We start from the raw sequence: 19,827 nt of genomic DNA, 5'->3' as shown, positions 1-19,827 counted from the left end.
AATAAATAAGCTCTATGTATTCTAGAATCTAGTTTTAAAAAAAAGGGAAGGAAATTCTAAGTGAAAATAATGTAACGATTTCCTATGATTGTATATAACGTTAAAAAATTAGATTTAATACCCAAATCATTAAAAATATTAAACTAAAAGCAGACAATTTGTACTTAATAAATATAACTACTTGTTTCTAACCGTTAGATACTACTATCGATTTTCTTTTTGCTTTAATTTTACATATGGTTGGCTAGAAGTACTTTCTAAAGAATGCTTTGTAGCATTCTTTGTTAAATTTTCGTTTTCTTGAATTTCTTCCATAGATTTTTTATCTTTTCTCATCCTTTTCTCGTCTAATTCTATTCTTTCTTTCCCTTCAATTTATCCATTAGATTCTTCTTTTAGCCATCAAAAAACCTCACAGTCAAGCTTTTCTTGTATAATATTTCCGTATGCCATTTGTTCCCTACGTCTTGCATTTATATCCTACGTATTATAAATCATCTTTTAACTTGTTTTCTGCTTATATATATACTTTTTTTGCAAAATAATATCCTATTCCTGCTGCTAAACTATTTTGTTAAAAAATACTCTAAAAAACGCCAAAAAAAACTTGCTATCAAACTGGCCCATCCTAGAGCCATTGACCATGGTTTATTCATACTATTTTTCTTTTAATTCCTCTTAATTTTTCTTAAAAAATCTTTTTTATATATCATTTATTTTTTTGATGTTGCTTTCAACGTATAATCTTAATTTCAAAAATCTATAACTTCAAAAATCTACAAATGTACCTTCAAGAGGTTGTTTTAAAGCCATCAACGCTTCCAGATATACTTGAAGGCTCTAAAAAGCTTCAAAATGAATTATTTCATCAGGAATTGCCACAGTTTGAGTTAAATTTGGATCAGATCCGCCAGTCTTTGGAGGATTCTGCAGCAAGTTTAGGTACCAGAGATGGTGACACAAAAGCGTCAGTAATAATTGTTTTTACGGGTTTTTCCTGACTTATTAGACATTATTTGCTTGCTGGAAGTGGAATGAACGCAAAGGAAACGTTGCAAGTCTTGATGTCGATTCAATTGCTTCCTTTTTATGAATCTACTCCATTGATAGACACAGATATTGATGTAGAAGATGGGATAGGAAGTTTAGAAGGTCTAATTTTGCATAGGGTTATTTGAGGTATAAGAAAGAACGGAATATTTTGTTGGCAATAGAAGATATGATTAAACAAAGTGAACGGGATTTTGATGCGTTTGTTGCACGGAATATCAATAATAAATGGGAAAGAAAGAAGACAAGTATGTTAAATGATGTTCAGAAGTCGAAGGAGGTATTGAATATGGGATATTCAGAACCAGAAAAAGAAGCACCAAAGGATGTATCAGAGTTTCGGACCGAAATGTCTTTTTCGACATCGGCTTTGAAGAATTCTAAGATAGGATGCACTGCATTTAAGGATTTTGACGATGTGGAATCTAAAGTGCAACAAGTCTCTAGTATTTCACCGATTCAGCAAAAATATGCAGAGGTGGTGGTTTTGTTGAATGAGTTTAGATTAAGGAAAAAAGGATTTGGAATTTTTAATGCGTTTGGTGATGTAGCTCGGTTGTTTCGTGGTGATGTTGTATGTTAATAAAGTAATTTATGTACTTCTAATAGGCGTTTATAGCGGTTTCAACAGCTTTCTGATTCATGGAAACTGCTTTCAAAAATTGTGGAGGAAAATGATTATTTAAACGATCATGCATCTGCTAAAGTTACTAATGAAAGGCAATTTGTTTCATATATTGATGATTTTTCTCTTAAATCTACAATGTTTAAAAAAATTATTTCTGGAGCAAAATCGTTTCTTGAAGTACAGTAAGTTCTTTGTATATCTTTATTTTAATTAACTGTTTTAAAGATTTTTTTCTCTTATTGAAAAAGAAATTTCGAAACATCCTCATGATGCAAAATTAGGTGGTGTTCCTTCTGTTGAAAATAAAATTCGAGCATATTTAAATCTAAAGTTCATGAAAAACGGTAAATGGACAAAAAAGAATCTTGAGATTGTAAACAATATACCCATTTGGGCCTTTTTATTTTATTTTATTAGATGTGGATATTTAGAAGAAGCAGTACAATATACTTTGAAGCATGAAAATTTATTTCAAAAGATTGAAAAAACGTTTCCAATATATATAAAGGCATATTCTATGTCTCCTAATGGGAAACTTCCTCGTCAACTTAATGATAGGTTACATGCTGAATATAATCAGCGTATACGTTTTGTAACAGAAACTTCTGATCCTTATAAGTATGTTATTTATAAAATAATTGGCAGGTGTGAACTATCTAAGCGGTCACTGCCTGAGGTTTTGCCTCTTGCTGAAGATTATATGTGGCTTCAATTAAGTCTTGCTCGTAGTATACAAGATTCTGGTGAATCGATTCATGAAAGATATACTTTAGAGGATGTACAAAAAACTCTTTTGAGTTTTGGTGCTAAACATTTTAATCCTAAAGGAGCTAATCCAATTGTATATTTTCAGTTACTTTTATTAAGTGGACAGTTTGAACGAGTAATTAATGACTAATTTATTTTGAAGCTTAATTATTTTTAGGCTGTGCATTATTTGTATTCTTATCACCCTGTTGATGCCGTTCATTTTGCAATAGCTCTTGCGTATTATGGGCTACTGCATATACCTACGATTGACAATTGTTTAGAAACAGAACTGTGTATGATTTACATATTATATATAATGGTTTTAATTATGATAAATAGTATCTATTAATGATAAAAATATTGCATGTTTGAATTTTTCGAGGCTCCTATGTGTATATGCAAAGACGTTTCAAAAATCTGATCCTAAAATTGCGATTGATTATCTTTGTCTTATATGTTTAAATAGTGACTTGTCCTCTCCAATTGGAAATATTCAAAAAAATATTTGTTATGAAGCAATAAAAGAACTCGTTTTAAATACACGTGAATTTGCTCAATTACTTGGTGATGTAAGAGCAGATGGGACAAGAGAGGTAATATAGTTTATATTTTTTAATTATAAATCATTAATTATATAATAGCCTGGAATTATTGAAAAAAAGCTTGAATTAATACAGTTACAAAGTGAGAGTGAATATCTAAAAACGATTACTGAACAAGCTGCGTTACAAGCTGATGATGATGGGCGTACTGCTGATGCTATACTTCTGTATCATTTATCTGAAGTTTGTTAAATAGATTTTCTTTAAATATATATGTTTATCTTATTAGGATTTTGACACTGTAGTTTCTATTATTAATAAAGTTCTTGGTGAAGCTTTAAGTGGTTCTGTTTTTAATAATTATGTTGAATCTGGCGATACTTCTTTGAAGACTAATTTATCTTTAACAGCTATGGAAGATCCAAAGCAATTAGCACAAAATATGATGTCTGTATATTTTAATAATGTCAGGATATATTCTAAGATTAGTTCTATAAATAGAGATGCTTGTAAAGCTCTTTTGAAAATGACGGATGCCCGTTCTGCATATATGGAGGGAAAATGGGAGCAATGTTTGATGGTACGTTGATTGTATCTATTTTCATATTTTTAATGTTATTAATTTATAGGTTATTGAGCAGCTTAATATTATTCCTCTTGATTGTAACGCTGATATTGGCGCTATTAAGAAACAAGCGCAAGATTTTACATCTCTTCATGAAAGTATTGCACGGAATGTTGCAGGTTTGCTCGTTATGAGTATGGAATCTCTTTATAAATTGAACAATAAACTCAAATTAAGTCCTTTTTCTGATTCATCTCGTAATGCTGTAATAAATATTAACGTTAAAAGAATAAATTTTTGACATTATTTTAGAAATTGATTGAATTACGGAAACGTGCAAAATCTGTTATGATTTATGCTGGTATGATTCAATACAGAATGTCTTCCGAGATTTATTCACATATTTCTCGTCTTGATGTAATGTTTTAATTATATTTATGATTGTACTGTAAGTGTTTTAAGATTTTCTATTTTTTTTGTTTCCTCTATTATTTTTAATAATTTGAAGTATATGATGCATGTCTAAATAACTGTAATTATATTTTTATATTTTAATGTATATATTAAAGGAATTAAAGGTTTTGGACTTATTATGTTCTAATATTTTGTATGTTAAAAGGATATAAGTGTCAAATCTAATGTTAAAATTTAAAATATTGATTTATAAAAGTTTTAGATAATTTGTTTATTTTTTTAATATTTATATAATTTACACATAGATTATTGAACAATAATGTTTGAATTTTTATTAAACATATAAAAAGTATATTTAAGATTTTAGAAAAAGAATTATCTAACATATAATTAAATATATTAATTAAATATACTTTGATAATTTTTAATCATTATACAGTGAACTTTTTCATTAAAATTTTCATGATAATATTACATAAATAATTCTTTACATTATATGTTTGAATATTTAGGTAGTACCTGGATTGTATGGTTTTTTAATGTTAAAATATAAATAAAATGTCTAAAATATTTATATATAGAAATGGTGTATTTTATTCTGCTTCGACATTTCTGTTTCCTACAAGTAATAATAGTATAAATGGAATTATATACATCCAATATTTTTGAAAAAATGTTTTTTCTTTGTTTTGTATCGGTTTTCCATCTGGACTTAAAATTACTGGTTTATTTAATATAGGCATTGTTCCATTCTCTGATGCTGGAAATATTATTCTTACACTCGTATTAACCTTTCTTTCTTTATCTTCCTATATTCTATTAGTTTAATGAGATTTTTTCTGGTATAAACTTTTTTGTTCAAAATATTCAATACATAATCTACATGCCAAACATTGTTAAAATCATCTAGGTAAAGAGAAATTTCTTCATGAATAGATATATTTAGTTTTAATAAATTCTTTAATTGGTCCTTAATTAATAAGTTTTAGTTAAAAATTATGTTTAAAGTAGTACCCATTGTATAAATCCATTTCTAAATTTTTTTTCTGAATCAAAAACACCCACTCTATAAAAACCTTCTTCTATATTATTTCCCAGTGTTTCTATTTCATAAATAGAACTTTGAGAATGATAAATTGCTGTTTTTTCTTTGAAATTATATTTTATAGATCCTCGTAATATTGGTGCTATTTTTGGTGCTAATTCATGAAATATTTCATAATGAAGGCTTTCTGGATAAAAATCATTTTGGTATCCTAATATTTTATTAAATAATTTTAAGAAAATATATAAATAAAATATTTTCATTTCAAAATAAGTTTAAAGTTGTCGATTAAATGTGAACATATTATTAAATTGATAAATACATAGATAAGATGAATAATTATATGTATAAAGTACTATAAACATTTTTTAATAATTTTTGTAAACTATGTTTATTAGTTTTTGATATTGTTAGTATGTTTTTTTGGTAGTTTGATAGCCTAATTTTTTTAGTAGGCTCATAAAAGTCTTTTGAAATTACTGTTTTTGTACTTATTTTTCATATCTATGTTAATTAATATAGTTTATAGTTTAAAGTTGAGAATTTTTAGGCTTTGTTTGACTTATTGAATAATTGTTTATTGTTTAAGAATTATCATAAAGTATTAATCTTTTTTATTATACTTCTCCTAGTTGAAAATAAATGTCTTAGATAATATAGATATTTATGATTTGTTAGAAAAATGAACACATTTTATGTTTAGAATTTGAATATGCTTCGACAAGGATTAACTTTCTTGGTATATACTTAAAGATACTGACATTATACTATGTATTTATGTATGATATCTTGCAAAAATAATTGACTTTTAAACACTAGTTCTGAAATTTAGATATTTTAGTATATAATGATATGTTTGGTATAAGAAAATCCTTTTTATATATTTAATTGTTTTTGGGATCAAAAACACTATAAATAGAATTGAATAATTTTTTGTTTAACTAGACTATTTTTACTTATTGTTATGATAAACGTTTTTTTTTTCGTTTTTCATTCTTATACACATCAAAAAATGATACTGTCCTGTTTTCTTTTTTATTTTCACCAATAACGTAGTAAGGATGGCTTTTTGAATGACCTGATATCGAGAGTTTTTTTACATATATATTCTTACTATCAAAATCATCGCTATTTTCGTTATCTTCGTTAAGTATTTTAGACTCTTTTTTGTCTTCCCATTGTTTTCTTTTTTTTGTATTAATTAGTTTTCTTTTTAATAACATTTCTGCCTTTGAAATTTGAACGCGTTGTTTTATCTCTTCTGCATTTGCACCTAATCCTAATCTTTTGGAAATTTTCGTTATTTAAGCCATGAAAAATAGTAATATACTTACTTTCCTTGCCTTTTTGTTTCAAATATATTATGTTCTTCACCAGAACTTGTTTCTTTTTCTTCAAAAATAGACTCCTTTGGTTCAAGCCAAGATGCAACAAGCTTTTTGATCTCGTTAAATGATATGTCAATTTGTGATTTAATAATAGAGTTTTTTGATATTTCCTGTATGTTTTTATTTGTTTTCATCCTTTAAATAGCTCTTTAAATAGCTTATTTATAGGCCTTTTTGCTGGGCCATTTTGCATGTTTTTTCCATAATAAAAATCGATGTCGTTGAGATTAACATGAAATCTTTGTTGAATATCTATTTATTGGAAATAATAAAAAAGTGGCAGAAATATTAAGGATTTTAATGCTAAAATACGTTTTTCGTAGTAATTTTTTAAGGATTAATAGAATTCCAGCAAATGTGTGTTTTTGAATTTGTTTAAAATGACAATTATAGGCTGACTTTAAATTTATAGACATTTGTGATTCAACAGAAAAGAAATCTTTCTATTCATGAATATTTATCAGCAAATCTTTTAAAAGATGTATTAAAATAGTATATTTTTTGTCTTTGTAGATATTAACATGAATAAGTATGGTATTAATGTTCCCTCTGGAAAAGTAGCTAGAACTTCTCAAGAAGCTATTCAAATAGCAAGAGAGTTGGGTATTTTGAATAATATCATGAATTCTATGAATAATTATGTCTTTAGGAGTTGATGATTTAGTAATTAAAGCACAGGTTCTTTCAGGAGGAAGAGGTAAAGGAGTTTTTAATAGTGGACTGAAAGGAGGTGTAAAAACTGCATTTTCGTAAGTTTGTTTACATAGAAGCTATTTTTTTAAAGAAGGAATTAGACCTGAAGACATTGGTTATTATGCAGATCAAATGTTAGGAAATGTGCTTGTTACAAAGCAAACAGGGTCTGTTGGAAAAATATGCAATGCAGTGTATATTTGTGAGCGGAAATATGCAAGAAAGGAATTTTATTTTGCAATACTAATGGATCGTACATCTCAGGGTCCTATAATTATTGCATCATCTCAAGGGGGCGTTGATATTGAGACTGTTGCTAAAGAAAATCCTGACTTAATTCTTAAGGTTCCTATTGATATTACCAAAGGAGTTAGTAAAGATACTGCATTCTTCATTGTTGAGAAGCTTGGGTTTTCTCCAAGGTGTCATGATAAAGCTATTGATATGATACTGAAGTTATATAAACTGTTTATTGAAAAGGACGCTACACAAATTGAAATAAATCCTCTTTCTGAATCAGTAGATTATGAGATATTAGCTATGGATGCTAAATTTAACTTTGATGATAATGCTGAATTTAGACAAGCTGATATATTTTCTTTACGTGATAAGTCGCAAGAAGATCCTGATGAAATTAAAGCCACTGAAAATGGATTAAATTTTATTAAACTCAATGGTTCGATTGGATGTTTGGGTATGATTTATTGTAAATTAGTATTTGATTGTTTAATTATACAGTAAACGGTGCAGGGTTGGCCATGGCTACTATGGATATTATAAAACTCAATGGCGGAGAGGTATGTTTCTGATTTCCTTTATTTATTTAAATAAATTTGTCATTAGCCTGCTAATTTTCTTGGTAATATCTTCTAGTGTCATATTTTTTTTTAATTATATAAAGATGTTGGAGGTTCTGCTAGTCCTGAATCAATTAGAGAAGCATTTGATCTTATCACTAAAGATCCTAGAGTTACTACAATTTTCGTGAATATATTTGGTATTATTATTTGGAAATTATATATATAATTAATGGTTTAGGTGGGATTGTTAAATGTGATGATATAGCACGAGGTCTTATTTCAGTAATGAAGAATATGAATCTTAACATTCCTGTTGTTGTTAGTATAATTGTGTTATTTTTATATGATATAATTATTATTAAGGCACGTTTGCAAGGTACAAATTATGAAGAAGCACAAAAGATAATTAATAATTCCGGTTTGCGGTTTTTTTGTTTTATTGGTTAGTATTGAGTAACATATAACATGTTCTAATAATTTTTTTAGATCTTGATGAAGCAGCTTATAAGGTTTTTATAACTTTAATAGTTTCTATTTTTTAATTCCATATATAGGCATGTCATTTTAGTAAGATTGTCAGTCTTTCAAAAGATATTGATGTAGATGTAAGTTTTAGGTCTTTTTAGATAGTTAATAGAAATAAAATATTAATAAATTGTAATATTAAGTAGTTGGATTTTGTGTTTTATTTTTATTGATAATTAGTTTTTAAATGAGATTATTATATATATTATTAGATACTTGGCATTGGTTTTAAGTAATATTTAAGAGTAAAATATTACTTTTTTAAGTTATTTATTATTTCGCTTTAAATATTTCTCTAAAATTTCTTTTTGTAATATTTATAATTATTTTATATTTAAGAATTATAGTGTTTAATTGTATTTTATAATATTTTAGAGGAGTATTGTAATACAAAGTATATATTATGTATTGATTGTTAAATAATTTTATTTTAAAAAAGTTTAAAATAAAAAAAAATAAAAAAATAAGAAAAATATTAGTAAACGTATAAGTTTAATATTACATAAAATTCAAAACATTGATGTACATGTGCTGTTGATAAATCTTTAATTTTTAAGCACAAGATATCCATTTTCCATTTTTGCTATTCGTGTTACAAGTTCAAGTATAAGATCTCTGTTTTTTGGATTCATTCCTAGTTTTGGTTTAAATGACTTGAGAAGTTCTTTTGCATTCATTTTTCTAGAATGTATAGCATTTCTTAATTCTTCTTCTGTTACTAAATGTGAATCTATTATATTATGTTAGATTTTGAAGATTAAAAAAAAAAAAAAACCACTAGAAATTATATCCACGGTATTACTTGTATCTGTTTTTTGATCTAGCGTTGGTAAAACATTTAAATTATGATTTTGCGAATTATTTGTGATTCGAATTTTTGTTTTCTTAGGATCGTTAGAATTAGGATTTGATGATTCACCTGAACTGTTTATATCTGTATCTAGTTTTCGCCGTTTATTAGGTTCTGGTGATGTTTCTCTAGACAAAGATGATAAAATTGGTGTGAATTGTTCAAAAGAGTTTGCATATGTAATTAAGTGATGTTTTGGTAATTTTAGAGTAATAAGATATGGTCTAATAGATCGAATGGAGCGAAGATAGTCCTGTTTTTGTGTTTTTAGAGTATTAGATAACGCTAAATGCTTTGTGAAATCAGCTGATAAATTATTTGACACTTCCGTAGATAACGCTTTAGAAAGAGGTGACATATCTTTGTTAATATTTGAATCTCCTTGTAATGGAGTGTTTTGTGGCTGTTTTTTTTTGTCTTTCATTATTTTTTCTTGTTTTATTTCATCTTCTCTTTGGAAATTAGATATATCCGAGTCAATATCTTCCTACAGTATATAAATTAATACGCAACTTATATAAAAAACACATACTTCTGATGCATATGGATTATCGTCCTCATCGGTTTCATATATATGATTTTTTTCATGAGAAGTTAAATATTTTCTTATTTTTCTCCCTTCTTTATTCATTCGTCTTTTCTCACTATAAATATTCTCGTTCACAAATTTATCCACATCCCCTAAAGAACTAGCAGATCGTATTTCTCGTTTAATTCTCTCCTTTGTGATGTTAATTCTTATATATATAATAATTGCAAATCCACCTCTAATTCTTTGTTATCTTCTTCATTTCCTTCAATGAAAGGTGTTTCTTCGTCATCTGCAAATTCTTCATTAAAGTCTAATTCTTCATCGCCATCATGATCGCCCTTAAATATTAGTAATAGAATGAATTAATGTTTTCAATATGCTCTACATTTAGCTCATATTTTCCTTGAGATGTTACTGTTTTTAAACGATATAAAGGCACTGAATTACATCCGTCTGTATTATTCTCTTTTGCTTCTTTTTTCATAAACCATCGAGGAATATGAACACGCTTATTCATCTTTAATATGTAAATAAAAATTTCAACTATTTTTTTAAATTTCATACTTTTGCTTCTGCTTCATCAATTGAGAGTGTCTGGTACCGGTTTTTTTGGTTAAATCGATAACATTTACTCGCTGGTACAACTTTAAATCCATTTTCCTGGTTATAATAAGCTTATTTCCTCAACTTTGAAAGTGTATGGACAGCAAATACAAAAAAAACATAGTTGTGGGATTGCCCCCCTTCCATTGTTCCAATCCATGTATTCCGACCGTCAAAGTCTTCCAAAACCCATGGAATACGTTCTTCTTGCTTTAATTTCCATTCTGCTTCGTTTATTGCATAAACTTGTCGTGTCTTTCTCTTAAAAGCATTTAACTTCATGTTTTGTCCTGCACTGTTCCCTGCTGCTTCTTGGCTAGCATTTTTTGATCCTGTTTCTGATAAAGAATCTTGTGTTTCTGGTCCTGCCATCAGATCTTTTCTATGTAAAAGAACTGGAGGCGTAAAATCTTCCAAAGGATCAATAGTACGTGCAGAATGGAACTTCAAAATATGATGCTTAATTCCCTGCAAGCTTTTTGTCACTGATGTAAGTTTGAAATCCATATATGTCGATGTTGAAAAATTATTGTTGTTTTGGGTTTCCTGCTTGACTATATATATTTATTAGTATTATATATCTTAAAATATCTTTGAATTCTTTTATAAACCATGTATTTTCTCGTTTTCAAGCATTTAGCAAAAGATATGTTTCTTTTAAGGTTGTTCGTATATTACTTCGTTGATCGATTAACCTTAAAAAAAATGTGCTGAACGGAAAAAAATATATTTTAGAAAATATAGTGCTCTTTATCTGTTTTTTCTACTTTTAATGAATTCTGTGTCAATAATTTGATGATGCAGAGGTTTTAGTAAAAAATTTGGATCAAATTTCAAATAAAAATTCTGTTATTTGTGTAAAAACTGATTGGATATTGTTGAGTTGGGTTATCTGAAGGAAAGGGAAGTTGTTGGGTCGTTAAAAGGCCTTTTCGGGCTGGATTCTCTGAGGTTTCAACAGGACTTGGATGGTTCTTTTAAAAATGTATGTTTTAGTAAAGATCAGAATAAATTAGAAGTAAATATGGAAAATATTCAGGAGTCATTTGATAAAATAACTTTGGAGCATGAAAGGGCATGGGAAGATACGGGATCTAATGAAAAGAATCTGCTAGATTCATCTTGTAGGTTTGATTTTGGCCATAAGGATATGTTTATTCAAGGATATTATGATGATTTACGTTTTTCGTCGATAAGAAATGTTAATGAAAGTAATCTAAAGAATTTTTATAATACAAGCTGTAGTCAGTATTCAGATCCCAATTTTTTCGGTATGATCAATGGAGAATGTATTTATAAGAAAGTTTATGATGAGCATTCTATTCTTTCTATGTTTGTATTATATATATTAGAACATAATATGTGTACTTATGAGGAGTTGTTGCGGAAGGAGGAATTTAGGCTGTTTTTGAGTGGGATACTTCACAATTGCAGGCCATGTATGATTTTAATTTGGTAGCTTTTATGATTAATTTTACATAGCAGCAAAGTTAGTTTTATTTGGGAGTGTTGCTAGTGGCCTTGCAACTGTTAACTCAGATATGGATTTTTGTGTAATTGATGATTCTTTGGATATGCATACGCATGAATTTCCTAAGATTTTAGCTGAGGAAATTAAAAAATATGGTTTTTTGTTGATATGTATGATTTATTCTAATGATGTTAGACATGGAAGTAATGTTACTTTTTCGGACAAGGGTTTCTATAATAAAAGTTAATAGTAAAGGATCATCCATGTTTCCAGAGGGAATTGCCTGTGATATTGGGTTTAATAATAAACTTGCAATATATAATACTAATCTTTTGACTACATACTCCAAGTGTGATCATCGTGTAAGGAAGATAATTTTGTTTATAAAGTATTGGGCAAAGAGACGTAAAATAAATGATCCATATCATGGGACTCTTTCGAGGTATGTTTTTAGTAATAAACATAAATATTGAAATTATTTAGCTATGGCTATGTTTTACTTGTTTTGCATTATCTTATGAATATTATTTCTATTCCTCTTTTGCCAAATTTACAACGAATGAAAGCTACTCCTGGGAAGTTGTTAGTACAATCAGAGATTGAATGCGATGGTATTAGAAATTATCTTTTAAATTTTTATTTATCTATTTAGGTTTTAATGTTTGGTTTTTTAAGGATATTGATACCTCACGTCCTTTTTCCAGTAATATGGATAGTTTAGGGAAACTCGTTTATGGTTTTTTTTATTATTATGCATATCAATTTAATTGGAGAGATCATGTTGTTAGTATAAGGAGCCAAACTGGTCTTTTGACAAAGAAAGATAAAGGATGGACGCAAGCAGTAAGCACTGTAATTTAAGTTTGCATTGTTTTTTATTTATAATAGGTTGAGAGAGTTTCTGCTTCAGATAATGTATTTAAAGATCGTTATGTTCTCGCAATAGAAGATCCTTTTGAAATTACACATAATGTTGGAAGAACAGTTAACAGACAAAGTGCTCATATGATACGAGGTGAATTTTTTCGTGCATCAAAATTATCTGGTTCAAGAGTAAAAAGCAAGATATGTGATGAATTATGTGAAGAACGTATTGTTTCTGATAATTTTTCAAAAACTTTTTAATTTTTCACTTATTTATATATATAAGTTTTTCCTTAGTTTATTTTTATTAGAATTATTTTTTCATTTTATATAAATTAGTATATATTAATATACTTTTCATCTCGAAATATTTTCAACTTTCTAACTTTTGTCCATTTAACCATTATTTTAGGATTATAAAAGATGAATAACACTGATGAGAAGAAAGAATTGGCCTCAAAAGATAATATAATATCTCCTGATTATGTAATTTGCTTTTATTATGATAAAACTTTGAAAGAATCTTTGGAACAGTTTAAGAATTTGATTATGAGACTTTCTGAAGCAGGGTTGGATATTGAATATCTAAATGGCTCTATAGGGTCTCTTTTTCTGTTTATACGTTGCTGTTCTGCTAGATTACAGACTGCTGCTCTTGTTTCTCGGTTATTTTTTGTGTTATTTTGTTAGAATAATGGTAACGATAGATAGACATAGGGATTGGCTCTATGGGGTAAAAAGTGGACTACCTGATTTATATATTGATAAGAAGATCTCTTCATCAGAAAGACTAAAATTCATTCATGACATTATTACTTTTCCTGCTTCTGAAGGGGGTGCAGGAATTTATCCAGATTTAAATGAATGGAAAATGGTTAAATATATTTTTCCACCTCATGACCGTATTTTTAATAGAGTATAAATTATTTTTTGTATTTTTATTTTAAATGAGTTAGAATTATATTTATAAAATTTTTAAAAAAGGTTTTATAAGTGAATCTGATTTAGATGATATAAGGAATCATTTTGGGGAAAAGGTATTAATCATTTTTAATGATGTCTGAGTTTTAAAAATCTTAGATTGCTATATATTTTTCATTTATTCGTTTTTACCTTTTGTGTCTTATATTTCCTATTGTTACTGGGTTTTTTGCTCATTTTTTCTTACCGAAATATTCTATAATATATGCTATTATTGTGAATCTATGGTGTATTTTATTTATACAGAAATGGAGGAAGATAGAGGTAAGACTTTCAATACGTTGGGGAGTATATGGTATTAGCAAAATATATCAAAAACATAGACGATTTGTAGGAGATGAAATTGGAATATATATGACAACTAGGAAAAATGCTTTAGTTTCTTCATTTTGGAAAAAAATTTTTAGAAAAATTTTTTTTATGGTATTTCAGGTAGTATTGGTTACTGGTGTTGTTTTTATACTTATTGGGTTTTTCTTTGTGGATTTATATTTTTCGGAGATTTATGATGGTCCTTTTCAAAAATATTTGGTTAGAATGTGTATTACTTAAAGTTCAAAAGAATCTAATAAAGTAAGGTTTTTATTCCTACAATTTTTCTTGCTGGGTTTGTTTCTGTGTTTTCTACTTTATATAATAAAATATCAACTTATATAAATTACTATGAAGATTATGAAACAGATATTGATCTCGAATCTGCTTTTATTCATAAAATCTTTGTGATTAATTTTATTATTTGTTATACTGCTTTATTTCTGATTTCATGTTTCTATGGTAATTTTGATATATTACAATTATTAATTTTTATACTTTTAGTACCATTTGGTTATTATATAATTCCAAGGATAAATATAATTGGCATTCAATCTATATTTTTGACTTCAGAAAGTATAAAAATTAAACCATTTGTTATGAATCCTGATAAATTGCGTCGACAATTTATTTATTACATGATTACAGGTCAAGTTATAAATTTTTTTAAACAGTGGATATTGCCTTTTGTTTTTAAGTTTTTTTTTGTTATACTTGAAAGGATTTGTAACATTAGGACTTCAAAATTTACTCACAAAAATATAAATAATTATTCTGAAAAAAACGAACTTTTATCCAAAGTTTGTCGTGAAGCAGAGTTACCTGAATTTCCTCTTTTAAATAATTATTTGGAATTGGTTATGCAAGTATTTGTTTCTTTGTATTTTTATTTTTAATTGATTATTGATAGTTTGGATATATCTCTTTGTTTTCTATTATTTGGCCTTTAGGATCTGTTTGCATTTTTATAAATAATGTGGTTAAAGTGGTCTTGGATTTCATAAGGCTCTTTTTTGCTACAAAACGTTCTATTCCGTATCGTACAGATACTATTGGTTTATGGTATTCGAAATTGATGTTCTTGTCTTGGTTAGGAAGTATCGTTATGTCTATTTTGATTTATTTTCATAAATATTTTCCGAATGATAAGTTTTTTGTTGAGATCTTAGTACTTCTTGTTTTTGTGGATTATTTATATAGAATTGTTTTTAATATTTGTAAAAAAGTGACTAGATTTACGCAATACGAAAACTTGCATGTTCTTAAGGATGAATACGTCTTAAGAGATGCATATTTGGCAAAATTAATGGATTATCTGCCTAAAGATTTTCAAAATGATTCTCAGGCACGACATAATTATACAAAAGTTATTGAAACTGGAACTACTATAATTATGAATTCTTTTGAAAAATATAAAAAGGCATAGAAAAAAACATCTTGTTTTTAATAAATCTATAAACATTATATTTCCTGGGTTATATATATATATATATTAGAATAAAAAAATTATTTTTAAAAGTTCTTTTAAAACTTATCGTTTGTGAACCATTTTATATTATATTAAATATTTATTAAATATTGCTGTCAAATAAGCTTTGTATAGCTGTTTGGTACACTTTATACAATGGAATTATCTTCTTTCCAAGAAGAAGAAAATGTAACTTCATTTTTTATTCGAAAAATTGAAGAAGCAGAATTACAAGTAAAGAAAAATATGAATATTTTTGTAATTAATTGTCTTTAGATTAATGAAAAAACACAAAATTTAAGAAGACTTGAGGCTCAGCGTAATGAATTGAATGCAAAAGGTGTGTTTTATCTTTAAAAATACGTTATTTTTATCTTCTAGTACGTTTGCTACGTGAAGAGCTTCAGCTTCTTCAAGAACCTGCTTCTTATGTTGGAGAAGTTGTTAAGACAATGGGTAAGAAGAAAGTCCTTGTAAAGTGTCAGCCAGAGGGGAAATATGGTTTTTTCTGTTATAGAAAATCTTTTTTTTAATATATGATAGTGGTTGATGTTGCAGATGGGATAGATATCAAAAAACTTACAGTTGGTCTTCGAGTATCTCTTTTATCAAGTTCTTATACATTGAATTCTATACTTCCAAGCAAGGTTGATCCTCTTGTATCTTTGATGATGGTAGAAAAGGTTCCAGACAGCACTTATGAAATGATTGGTGGGTTAGATCAGCAAATTAAAGAAATTAAGGAAGTTATTGAATTGCCTGTTAAACATCCTGAACTTTTTGAATCTCTTGGAATTGCACAACCTAAGGGTGTTCTTTTATATGGTCCTCCAGGAACAGGAAAGACTTTACTTGCTAGAGCTGTAGCGCATCATACAGATAGTAAATTTATTCGAGTCAGTGGTTCAGAGCTTGTTCAAAAGTATATTGGTGAAGGGAGCCGTATGGTGAGAGAGTTATTTGTTATGGCAAGAGAACATGCTCCATCCATCATCTTTATGGATGAGATTGATTCTATTGGGTCTACAAGGAGTGAAAGTGGCAATAGAGGTGGTGATTCGGAAGTTCAGCGCACAATGCTAGAGTTGTTGAATCAACTTGATGGATTTGAACCAACGAAAAATATTAAGGGAATTATTTATTTATATTTATTCAAAATAAATTAATATAAAATAGGTTATTATGGCGACAAATAGGATTGATATTCTTGATCCTGCATTGCTCCGTCCTGGTAGAATTGACCGGAAGATTGAGTTTCCACCACCTACATTGAAAGCTAGAACAGATATATTAAGGATTCATTCTCGATCAATGAATTTAACTCGTGGAATTAATTTGCAAAAAATAGCTGAAAAAATGAATGGTTTTTCTGGAGCTGAAGTAAAAGGCGTATGTACAGGTACAATTTATTGACAATGTATTTGATATTGTCTTATTTTTTAATAGAAGCAGGTTTGTATGCCCTTCGTGAACGAAGGATATTTGTGCGAGAAGAAGATTTTGAGCTTGCTGTATCTAAAGTAATGAACAAAGTTGGTACATCGAATGTTAGTTTGTCAAAACTTTTTAAATAATGATATAATTTACAGTTATTTATTTTACATGTTATTTTGAAAGGTTGTAATTTTGTACACAGATAAAAGTATATTGTTTTTATTTTAATATTTTATGTTTTCCCGTTATCCTAAAAATTGTAGATATTAAATTTGATTTTTAGTCGCTAAAGTTAAAGAAATAAATTGAATATTATATCAGTAAATGTTTAATTAATATTTGAAGTATTACATATAGTGTATATAGAACCTAATTGACTGTATTGTGATTAATTTTCGAGTGCTTTTTTTACTTCGTTCCATTTTTTTTTTAGTGTATCTCGCTCATTGTGGATCTTATTTGGTTAAAATAGTTTTTAAAATTGTATGATTTTTACTGTAGCTAGCTGTATTTTTGTTTGTGCAAGTTCATTTTCCATTTTGGTTATTTGGTCTTCTAATACACGATTTTTATCCATTACTTGTATGTTTTTATCCATAATGCTCTGCATTTCACTTTTCATACGTTCTTCGATTTCAATTGGTTGCGATTCGATTGTTAGTTTTAGTTGAGAAACTTCTGAAGTTAAGCCTTCGTTTTCATCGAGCAAGCAAGCTATATGTATTTTACTTTCGACCATTGAATTCGCCAATTTGATATGTTCTTTATTCTAAAAAATATTAGAATATGAAAAAAAAAAAAAAAAGAATAAAAACCAAAATATCCAGCGATTCTTCGAGACTTTTTATTTTATGAAAGAGAGAAGAATTTTCAGATTTTAGAAAAGCTATTTCTTTGTCTTTTTCTATTTCTGTTTCTTTCATCTTTTTATATTCTATAGCATATTTGGAAAGCATGCTCTCTGTAATTTCTATAGAATAAGCATCATTTATAAATTCATCAACTTGATAATCTGTAATTGTAGTCGACCATGCAAGTTTTGTTATTGTTTTGTTATGAATCTAAGTCCACAATTAAATAAAGCTGTATTGTATATATATAAATATATTACACTATACACGAGAAACATTTTTTCTTTTAAAAAACTTAAAAGTTGATCAAATTTTAGAGACAATATCTTCTCTTGGTTCTTTTTCATCAATGCAATACTGAATTTAAGAATTGCTTCTGTGCCTTCTGCAATTATTACATCAAAAACTCTTACTACCATGTTTATTGGGAATTTATAGGCAAAAAGCGTCATAAACCATTGAGATGCGTACATTGACGGTTCTATCCCATGCTTATGAAGATGAATGTAAACTGTCGGCACAATTTCTTCCATTAATTTATTAAATTGGTATAAACGTAAATGTAACCCTGGAGTATTTGGTATATAAAAACTTCTTAAATCATAGTCTTTCATAAGCTTAATAAATATGCAAAATGCTTCTTCTTCTGACATCTTAACAATGTAAGTATTTTTCTTTTTAAAATTACTTTGTTACATAAACTAACAAAGGACTTGCCAAAAATCCTATTTTAACGTTAGTAATTTAATTTTATTAAGAGATAATTAGAAAAACCCATTCCCTCTACATATCCCACCTCTGGATCATACAAACTGTATGCTTTAAGGACTCTATAAATTCTCTCCATAGGATATTGGTTTTTATATGGAAATAATAATGTTAAAAAAAAAGAACGAAAAGGTACATAAAATTGAAAAAGATTTTTAATGAAAAAATATATATTAAATATTATATGGATATTGACTTACTGCCTTAAGAGTCGCTTTAGAAAATGTTTTGTAAAGGTCTCTTTGTATATTTTTTTCAGCGGGTGCAGGTTGATTGATGAGAGTATGGTATATACGTTCCATATCGGAGTTTTTAGATGAAGTTATAGTTTGCCAAAGAATACCACGTAGTATGGATGGAATGCCCGTAGAGATAACACTTGAGAATTCCTCTTTATGTGCTTTGACAACAAAATTATAATCACTGATAATGAGTCTGAAAAATTCTATAAAGATTTAATATTAAAGAAGATGGAAAAAGGAGAATACCCCAGTCGATAGTTTTGTCGCTAGACGCGTGTTGATATATTTCCTCAAACTTTTCTTGTAAAATATTTGTAGACGTCATTGCAGGTTCATGTATTGAAAGAGGTTGTTGGTGAGCCTCTTGGGCTTCAGAAGATAACTTTGTACTGACATAGGAGTTAATAAACACATCTGGTGGATTTGTAGTGTTAAAATTAAGCGACTGGATAAACGGCAATGTATCTGTTTCATGAGTTGACAGTGGTTCAAGCGGCTCTCTGTGTACATGTATTTTCTGCTTCTGTATAAAATTGTCTGCTGCTAAAGGATATACATTTTCGTTATGTATTGGGTATTCCTCCTCGCTTTTGTTTGTTAGTGTCGTTGAATTGCTCATATCTGAATGTTTTTCCAAAATTGTTTCAATAGACAAATCCCCTATTGAAGTATTCGATTCACTTTCTTTTTCCTGGAGAACTCCATCTGCTGAGTGATAGGTAGTGTTTTGTTCGTTTTCTACATCATTGCTTAATGAATGGCTCTTTGTCTCGTCATTCTTCCCCAATTCACTCTCCTAAGGCACCATGAGGTATGTGTTACCTTTATATAAGATATATACGTACTTTTTCTTTCCCATTTTTCTTTCTTCCTCTCTCTGAATTGTTCAGATTTTTGTCATCTTGTTTCGCCTCATATTTTGCCCCAGAAACATCGTTTTTTTCCAAAAAAAAAAGGGTTTTTTCCTTCTTCTCTTTATATACTTCTTTCTGTTCTTTACTCATCTATTCAACACATTTTTCCTTCTATTTACTGCTTTTTTTTTACTTTC

General features: G+C 28.0%; 9 protein-coding genes across 9 annotated transcripts; 5 read left to right on the top strand and 4 right to left on the bottom strand.

Annotated features, from left to right (window-relative positions):
• Nucleotides 1-204: 204 nt before the first annotated feature.
• Nucleotides 205-656, bottom strand: T551_01922 (uncharacterized protein; the record flags this gene model as incomplete). The annotated part of the gene is made up of 4 exons (XM_018374185.1): nucleotides 205-368; nucleotides 417-480; nucleotides 530-561; nucleotides 608-656. 4 exons carry the CDS (start codon nucleotides 654-656, stop codon nucleotides 205-207), a joined length of 309 nt encoding a protein of 102 aa, XP_018229539.1.
• Nucleotides 657-782: 126 nt separating this feature from the next.
• T551_01921 (linker nucleoporin NIC96) lies at nucleotides 783-3,964 on the top strand (the record flags this gene model as incomplete). The annotated part of the gene is made up of 11 exons (XM_018374184.1): nucleotides 783-967; nucleotides 1,010-1,124; nucleotides 1,169-1,624; nucleotides 1,670-1,860; nucleotides 1,904-2,561; nucleotides 2,604-2,721; nucleotides 2,768-3,021; nucleotides 3,070-3,213; nucleotides 3,260-3,550; nucleotides 3,600-3,800; nucleotides 3,848-3,964. The coding sequence occupies 11 exons, from the start codon at nucleotides 783-785 to the stop codon at nucleotides 3,962-3,964; spliced, it is 2,730 nt and encodes a 909-aa protein (XP_018229538.1).
• Nucleotides 3,965-4,724: 760 nt separating this feature from the next.
• Nucleotides 4,725-6,516, bottom strand: T551_01920 (uncharacterized protein; the record flags this gene model as incomplete). The annotated part of the gene is made up of 4 exons (XM_018374183.1): nucleotides 4,725-4,919; nucleotides 4,964-5,205; nucleotides 5,968-6,278; nucleotides 6,329-6,516. 4 exons carry the CDS (start codon nucleotides 6,514-6,516, stop codon nucleotides 4,725-4,727), a joined length of 936 nt encoding a protein of 311 aa, XP_018229537.1.
• A 166-nt stretch (nucleotides 6,517-6,682) lies between these two features.
• On the top strand, nucleotides 6,683-8,501 carry T551_01919 (succinate--CoA ligase (GDP-forming) subunit beta; the record flags this gene model as incomplete). The annotated part of the gene is made up of 12 exons (XM_018374182.1): nucleotides 6,683-6,739; nucleotides 6,795-6,863; nucleotides 6,913-6,985; nucleotides 7,032-7,131; nucleotides 7,177-7,769; nucleotides 7,814-7,872; nucleotides 7,919-7,934; nucleotides 7,977-8,072; nucleotides 8,114-8,193; nucleotides 8,239-8,317; nucleotides 8,362-8,384; nucleotides 8,430-8,501. 12 exons carry the CDS (start codon nucleotides 6,683-6,685, stop codon nucleotides 8,499-8,501), a joined length of 1,317 nt encoding a protein of 438 aa, XP_018229536.1.
• A 444-nt stretch (nucleotides 8,502-8,945) lies between these two features.
• T551_01918 (transcription factor IIF subunit TFG1) lies at nucleotides 8,946-10,892 on the bottom strand (the record flags this gene model as incomplete). Its single annotated transcript, XM_018374181.1, has 7 exons — nucleotides 8,946-9,130; nucleotides 9,176-9,737; nucleotides 9,783-9,971; nucleotides 10,016-10,120; nucleotides 10,168-10,299; nucleotides 10,347-10,442; nucleotides 10,488-10,892. The coding sequence occupies 7 exons, from the start codon at nucleotides 10,890-10,892 to the stop codon at nucleotides 8,946-8,948; spliced, it is 1,674 nt and encodes a 557-aa protein (XP_018229535.1).
• A 291-nt stretch (nucleotides 10,893-11,183) lies between these two features.
• Nucleotides 11,184-12,981, top strand: T551_01917 (uncharacterized protein; the record flags this gene model as incomplete). The annotated part of the gene is made up of 7 exons (XM_018374180.1): nucleotides 11,184-11,191; nucleotides 11,289-11,824; nucleotides 11,868-12,011; nucleotides 12,052-12,298; nucleotides 12,340-12,467; nucleotides 12,509-12,699; nucleotides 12,745-12,981. The coding sequence occupies 7 exons, from the start codon at nucleotides 11,184-11,186 to the stop codon at nucleotides 12,979-12,981; spliced, it is 1,491 nt and encodes a 496-aa protein (XP_018229534.1).
• Nucleotides 12,982-13,143: 162 nt separating this feature from the next.
• On the top strand, nucleotides 13,144-15,439 carry T551_01916 (uncharacterized protein; the record flags this gene model as incomplete). The annotated part of the gene is made up of 7 exons (XM_018374179.1): nucleotides 13,144-13,385; nucleotides 13,432-13,636; nucleotides 13,677-13,757; nucleotides 13,801-14,232; nucleotides 14,280-14,475; nucleotides 14,518-14,879; nucleotides 14,924-15,439. The coding sequence occupies 7 exons, from the start codon at nucleotides 13,144-13,146 to the stop codon at nucleotides 15,437-15,439; spliced, it is 2,034 nt and encodes a 677-aa protein (XP_018229533.1).
• Nucleotides 15,440-15,637: 198 nt separating this feature from the next.
• Nucleotides 15,638-17,055, top strand: T551_01915 (26S protease regulatory subunit 8; the record flags this gene model as incomplete). Its single annotated transcript, XM_018374178.1, has 6 exons — nucleotides 15,638-15,715; nucleotides 15,758-15,821; nucleotides 15,863-15,982; nucleotides 16,025-16,545; nucleotides 16,658-16,880; nucleotides 16,928-17,055. 6 exons carry the CDS (start codon nucleotides 15,638-15,640, stop codon nucleotides 17,053-17,055), a joined length of 1,134 nt encoding a protein of 377 aa, XP_018229532.1.
• Nucleotides 17,056-17,303: 248 nt separating this feature from the next.
• T551_01914 (uncharacterized protein) lies at nucleotides 17,304-19,780 on the bottom strand (the record flags this gene model as incomplete). Its single annotated transcript, XM_018374177.1, has 9 exons — nucleotides 17,304-17,369; nucleotides 17,412-17,684; nucleotides 17,731-17,976; nucleotides 18,027-18,419; nucleotides 18,463-18,491; nucleotides 18,541-18,607; nucleotides 18,735-18,979; nucleotides 19,023-19,572; nucleotides 19,622-19,780. The coding sequence occupies 9 exons, from the start codon at nucleotides 19,778-19,780 to the stop codon at nucleotides 17,304-17,306; spliced, it is 2,028 nt and encodes a 675-aa protein (XP_018229531.1).
• Nucleotides 19,781-19,827: the final 47 nt, after the last annotated feature.

The sequence above is a fragment of the Pneumocystis jirovecii genome (assembly GCF_001477535.1).
Source record: "Pneumocystis jirovecii RU7 chromosome Unknown supercont1.8, whole genome shotgun sequence".
Classification (NCBI taxonomy): Eukaryota; Fungi; Ascomycota; class Pneumocystomycetes; order Pneumocystales; family Pneumocystaceae; genus Pneumocystis; species Pneumocystis jirovecii.
Note: the sequence above shows the minus strand (reverse complement) of the source record. Positions and strands in the feature narration are given on the sequence as shown.